Source organism: Simochromis diagramma, unplaced genomic scaffold (genome assembly GCF_900408965.1).
Source record: "Simochromis diagramma unplaced genomic scaffold, fSimDia1.1 OVJJ01000176.1, whole genome shotgun sequence".
NCBI classification, from domain to species: domain Eukaryota; kingdom Metazoa; phylum Chordata; class Actinopteri; order Cichliformes; family Cichlidae; genus Simochromis; species Simochromis diagramma.
Window position 1 is genome coordinate 2,898,575 of NW_024386892.1, and position 7,107 is coordinate 2,905,681.

At 39.9% G+C, this 7,107-nt stretch overlaps 1 protein-coding gene across 1 annotated transcript; it reads left to right on the forward strand.

Annotated features, from left to right (window-relative positions):
- Window positions 1–2,665: 2,665 nt before the first annotated feature.
- LOC120734790 (girdin-like) lies at window positions 2,666–6,577 on the forward strand. Its single transcript, XM_040033764.1, has 2 exons — window positions 2,666–3,228; window positions 3,518–6,577. Exon 2 carries the CDS (start codon window positions 4,022–4,024, stop codon window positions 5,246–5,248), a length of 1,227 nt encoding a protein of 408 aa, XP_039889698.1. The 5' UTR covers window positions 2,666–3,228; window positions 3,518–4,021; the 3' UTR covers window positions 5,249–6,577.
- The last annotated feature ends 530 nt before the right edge of the window (window positions 6,578–7,107 follow it).

The window sequence follows — 7,107 nt, forward strand, 5'->3', positions numbered from 1 at the left end:
TTACTTAAAGAAAATGCTAACATATTTAAACCATGCCTTCTCGGTGCGGTTAATGAATGGTGAAATAAAAAATGTCATACAGGCTTTTACAAGCCAACAAGTGCAAAAACAAAAACTTAAAAACCTCTGGAATTAAAATAATGGTACAGAAATAAAGCCTCATCTGTATAAGAAAGATGACCAGTCCCGCGACGGTACGAGGGAAATTTCTTTTGCAGTTCGTCTGAAAAGCTGCACTTGCGCTTTGGCTTCTTCTAAACATCATCAGCCGCGCCCTGTCCCGTCTGTCAGGCAGAACAACCACTCGCAAAGCAGCAGCTCGGGGATGATGTCACACATATGGGTCCTCTGTAGGCCTATAGAAAAACCCGGACATTTTCATCAGTCTCGAAAATCATGTCCAGGGAAAAGAGGACTGTCGGTCACCCCGCTCCTTCCTGTGCTCCTCCTCTCCATCTCTCCTTCATTTCTTGCCTTGCGACTCTGTTTCTCTGCCTGACAGAAGCTAACAGCCGGGTTACTAACCTTTGGTTTGTGGCTTCCTTCGCAGCTCTATCTGCCATTTCATTGGCTCTGACTCCACACAAACCCACCTGCAAGTCTGTCATCACTGTAAACTGGCCAACGACGAGCTTGAGTCTGAACAGACGACTGATGTAACGGTCTCGTGTCTTGTGTCCATTGAACAGCTGACAGTACTGGGAGCATTACTGTATACTCAGTCCATCCGTGACCCTTTCCCCCACTTTGACTGGCTCTGTTCTCTGATGCATCTGTGTATAAAATACTAATAATACTGATGTAAGCCTGTACTGTATGTGAGTTTAAAGTAAATGCCCTGTCCCTGTAATGTGAAACCTTCTGTGGAGGAAGTATTCATGGAGGTATTGCTGTAACTCTGACCCGATGCTCTCTGAGCCACAGTCCATCCAAAGCTCCTTGTACGGCCCAGGTTACATTTTCACCCAACCACAGCCCAAGAAACTTAAATTTACTCCCTCTAACTCCTGACTCTATAACTGAAGCTTCACTTCCTCTCCAACTCTTTTTCCTGTAAAACATTGTCTTGCTCTTATCAACTGAAAAATTTAAACCCCACTTATACCACCACTCTTCATCTTTCCCAGTCACTCCCAGCAGGAAAAGATGAATTGCTCCATGGAAGGGAAACCCCATCCCACCCTCTATGTCACATCATTTATCATTAAGGAAAATAACAAAGTCACTATGCTCCCGTTTTCTACAGGAAACCTCTCCGAGTGAATTCTCACTCGTATTTGTCTTAAAAATCTTTTATCCACATCATGAACATCCGCCCACTGGTTTCCTGAATTCATGTTCCAAACACACCAGATCCTCTTCTGAAACACTTTGATGTTTATGTACGCGTCCTTTACTTTCTGTGTAGTGCATTAGTCTTTCATTCATTCGCTCCATTATTTTACAGATGTATAATGATAACAGGTCTGTATTTCCCTGGTTCATGTACGGGGACAACCTCTGCCTCCTTCCAGCTTTGCCACAGTTTCTCCCAAACTCATATAACTCTGACAAACGACCATCATAAAGCAAACCTGAGCTTTTCCTGGTGCTGATTATTTGGATTTCTGGAGAAAAATGAAACTTCCTGTTTTCAATGCAAGCTGGAAAAAAAAAACAAGATGGGGAAAAATGAAAACATAATAAAAGTCATTAATGAATCCAAACTATCTGAAACTTCCCAAAATCAACAACAGTTTAAGGTATTTACGTATTCACTGAGGCCATTGTATGGTCCATTTTGGCTGCATTTCCATGTTTTAAACATGAAATTTGCTTATTTAAAGGGTGTCTCATGTATCTCTTATGCAGAAATATGTGTTGCCTAGCTGGACAAATGTAGCACAGGTCTACTATTATTGGCCTAATGTATTTTACCAATCATTTCAGCATCCAGATAATCTCTTTCATACTCCCTTAGATGAATTTAGCCTGGTTGTCATGAAATAGGCATTTGAAACAATAACTACCAGTATCTTCGAATGTGTGTGATTTCACTAATCCTACACATTCTTTGCAAGACAACTGGGTGCTTTTATGTAAAGAATGATCTGAGAACACTGAGGCTAATGAAGTAAGAAGAGAAACATAGTAAGTAGTCTTTCAGTTTGCATGATCAATTTTGATTATTGTTCATTTTCATTTACCATGTCAACATGTTTTAGAGCAACCTTTTCTGATTTTGAGCTCTTTTAGGTGTAAGTCATCGTCAGTGATTACCCTAAGCCCAAAGCAACACCAAACATGGGCAACCAAAATGCATCATTTTGTTAGCATGTAATTGTTCTCCCAATTCTTAGAAATCAGGAAACAACAAAAATAACAATTTTAACTTACAGACATGAAACACTCCCCCACCCTGGAAAAAAGTCCATTTTGCCTTTTACAAAAATATAAGGTTAGTGTAATGTTAGATTTTGCATTAATACCTATGACTGAGACCTCAAAGGTAATTCCTCGACTGCTTCAGTAACAGCCTGGTTGATTTTAACAAGTTAAGTAAATTTGCGGTCAATTTAGACTCAATTCAAAATCTCCTACTTGGGATGAACACTAAATGTAAATAGCTGACTTTCTAAATAAACCTATCCATCTTTGCAAGGTCAATTTTGGCTTTCACTAAATTCCAAATGTTTAGCCATAATTAGCTTAGCTGTCCTACTCTTGTTACTGCTCTTTCCTACTGCTGTTACAATCAAATGAACATCTCTGCAAAGATAAATTAGCTGAGACCTTAGGTTGATGGTAGTTACTAGCAAACACAGAAACTTACATACACTATATAGTACACTTCTATGATACATCACCAAATAGAACAATTTGTGGCAATGCAGACAAGCAGAGAAACAGTTTAATTAGTTTAATTTGTTCACTTGATCGGAGGTGTGTTTCCTGCAGATATACAACATCGGATCTCAATGATTTTAAATGAGTAAAAACCCTTGTGCGTTTAACCGGATTATTTATACCTTTAACATTCCAGCTTATAAAACGAAGAGCAGATGACTTTGCGAGCTTGCCATTCAGGTACCAAAATGCAGGTGCAGAAAAAATATGTCCCAACCTCTGGAATAATAAATCTTTCGTGCTTGAATCGATACGGTCCGATATCCTCTTTTCAGAGCTAGCAATAGCTCTCATAATCTCACTCATGTCATGGGGTGGTGCCTCCGGTCTGTCCTCAGCATGGTCCTGTCAGGATCTGACGGCGCCCTGACCGGTCGACCTGCCAGTGTGTGTATATCTGTGTGTGTGTGTGTGTGTTCACCCAGGGATTGACGGAGGATTTACGGACACTAAGGAAGCACTTGGAGGAGAGACGGGCACTCACTACCACGCACGGGCTTACACGGAAGGAGGGACGCACTATCACATTGTTGCACATTTGAACTGTTGTCACCTTGCTGCACTGTAAATAAATGCACTGTCATTATTTCTGAGCTCCGCGCCTGAGTCCACTCTTTAACAACCGTGACAGGTCCGAGGCTTTTGCGGCCTGCTCTTTCCCCGATCTAGTTTTGCTCATATTTCGTACACCGTAGCCTTGAAGATGTAAAAAGTGCCTCAGAGCAGCACACGGGCGTGTTATCGTACTGTTGTTAAAAGTTCGTTAGTTTTGGAGCAATGGAATTATGAAACAAGTTAGTCCATTGAGGAGCCCTGTACAACACGTCTTCACATGGCTACCAGACACGCCCCCCGTCATTTTGTTATTATTCAATTCAGAACTGCCCAGACCAGACACAGTGACGTTTCACCAGAATCCCTTTGATCTCTGATCTTCTTTATGACATCAGCACCCGAAAACCTATAAATAGGGGAGAGGTTCTCACTCTTGTCAGTCTTTCAAAGATAGTGGAAGAATTCACTAGGCAGGAAAACACTTAAACTACTCGAAACTTCCGTTTCTGACACAGTTGACCGTATTTTTAAAAAATCTTTTAGTTAGTACAGAGATTTAGCATCAACTTCAATTTGAAATATGAGTCTGTCAAATCCTGTTGCATGCAACATGAGAGCCGAGAACGAAAAACTTCAACAGCAAATCAAAGAGCTGAAAAATGAGAATAAAACTCTCAAACAACAAAACTCTACCATACGTGACCTTAAAGTCGAGAACGCCGACCTTAAGGAGCAAAAAAGAGAGCTCATAAATGAGAACAAGATTCTCCAAAAAAACATTGAAGTTCTCTTCAAACGAAGTGGGTTCTCTAAAAACAAGAGGAAAAGAGACCTGCAACTAGAGAATGAAACAATTCACTTCAAAATTCAAGAGCTGGAATATTGGAACCAAATTCTAAAGGATTTAAACAGCTCCAAAACCAAAGAGATCCAGCAACAGAAAGAGGTGATGCAGGAAATGGAGGCAGAAATCAGAGAGTTGCAAAGCAGCAAGACAGGCTTGGTTATAAAAGTGGGAGACATGGAAAAGGACAACCAGTCTTTAAGAGAGGAAAATGATGTGATGGTAAAACGCATGTGTGAGCTGAAAAGGGACTTTGAAAAGGAAAAAGATGACATGCAACAGGAAATACAGGCTGTTAAAACTGAGCTCCATCAGGCAAACACAGCCTTTAAAGAGTTACAAGAGAGTGAAGAAAGAAAAAGGATCATGAATGAGGAAAACAAAACAACGGACAGTGAACAGCTCAGACAGACCCTGGAACTCCAATGCTTTGCACATGAAATTGACATATTGAGGCGGCATAACGAACTTCTTGAACAGGACCTCCAGGAGCTTTCCAAAAGGAGTGGTGATTCTCAAAAAGAACTGAAACCACACGATGAGGGTGTGAAAGGAGAATCACGGATCTTCAAAGCCACTGAGAAAGACTCCCAACATGATTTTAACGTGACCAACAGAGAAAAGGAGTTGTTGTGCCATGAATTTGAGGAAAAGAAAAGAGAGCTTGAAGAGGTCAAGAAAAATCTGTGTGATGTACAGGAAGCCTTGAAAACAGAAGACATGGCGTTGCAAACCCAAGCTCAGACTCCCAAAGTTTCACAGGAAGAACATAACAATCTGATAAACAACTACGATGTCCAAGTTGACATACTCAAACAACAAAATAAGGCCTTAGAAAATAAGGTTAGTGACCTTACCAAAAAGATGTGGAATGGACGGGAAGCGATGAGACAAATGGAAAAGAACTTTCAAGAACAAAGGAAGCTACTCGAAAATCTCCGAGGAGAATTCGAGGAAATTTAGCACAACTACGACTTTGGCCCTCCCTATTAAAGCTGGTTAACGCAGGTTCAATAGGGCTATAACTTAGACAATGGAAGTTCATTTGATTTAATTGGCCCAAAATGAGTGACTGCACCCAGACACTCAGTAGCAAAAAAATTACAGAGATTCAAGAGAGAAAACTGTTTCTGCATAGACTCCTATAGTACTGCAAGTCGTGTCATCGCTTGGTGTCCTGCATAGAGTGCAGGTTTAAGGTATCTACGTATCTTTCAGAATTAGAAGCTATGCTGCGTCAGGGGTTATAACAGCTGTGCCCCCCCCCAACCGGTCGAGGCAGATGGCCGCCCCTCACTGAGCCTGGTTCTGCCGAAAGTTTCTTCCTGTTAAAAGGGAGTTTTTCTTTCCCACCGTCACCAATGGCCTTGATGACTGATAACCTTCACAGACACTGTCATCAAGGGTTTGCTCACAGGGGATCATCTGATTGTTGGGGGGTTTTCTCTCTTATATTGTATGGTCTTTACCTTACAATATAAACAGCCGAGAAGCGGCTATTTTTGCGATCCGGTGCTTTAGAAATACATCTTAGCTGAACTGAACTCCATAACATCTGGACCGAAATGCCTACACACAACGGTAGGCATTTCAATCAAGAGCTTTGTCCAAAACGTTCAATGACAAGCATCAGCACCAGGATTGTTTTTTAGCTCACCAACAGTTCATGTTCCCTACCCATTTTTTATTGTAACTGCAACTTTGTAAGACTGGGTTGGGAGATGTTCTTGTGGTGAGCTTTTATTCACATAATTGGTTTCTTTAATAGTGAAATAAAATAAATTTGTATAACTGGAAACAGCGTTCTCCTGTGTGATTATCACATTGTATTCTTTAAACCATATAACAGAATATATAATATATATAATTTACTCATAGTAATATTAATATCTAATGTGATTGAGTTTCCTTATCTCTACTTATGTGCTGATGTGTTCACTGAGGCCATTGTATGGTCCATTTTGGCTGCATTTCCATGTTTTAAACATGAAATTTGCTTATTTAAAGGGTGTCTCATGTATCTCTTATGCAGAAATATGTGTTGCCTAGCTGGACAAATGTAGCACAGGTCTACTATTATTGGCCTAATGTATTTTACCAATCATTTCAGCATCCAGATAATCTCTTTCATACTCCCTTAGATGAATTTAGCCTGGTTGTCATGAAATAGGCATTTGAAACAATAACTACCAGTATCTTCGAATGTGTGTGATTTCACTAATCCTACACATTCTTTGCAAGACAACTGGGTGCTTTTATGTAAAGAATGATCTGAGAACACTGAGGCTAATGAAGTAATTATCTTATTATAGTCTTATTCTTATTTTTATATCTTTATGACACTATGTTTGCACTGAAGCACCGCAGCAATTTCCTAATGTTGTAAACCTGCTCAACATTTGGCAATAAACCCCTTTCTGATTCTGATTCTAACAAGAGAAACATAGTAAGTAGTCTTTCAGTTTGCATGATCAATTTTGATTATTGTTCATTTTCATTTACCATGTCAACATGTTTTAGAGCAACCTTTTCTGATTTTGAGCTCTTTTAGGTGTAAGTCATCGTCAGTGATTACCCTAAGCCCAAAGCAACACCAAACATGGGCAACCAAAATGCATCATTTTGTTAGCATGTAATTGTTCTCCCAATTCTTAGAAATCAGGAAACAACAAAAATAACAATTTGAACTTACAGACATGAAACACTCCCCCACCCTGGAAAAAAGTCCATTTTGCCTTTTACAAAAATATAAGGTTAGTGTAATGTTAGATTTTGCATTAATACCTATGACTGAGACCTCAAAGGTAATTCCTCGACTGCTT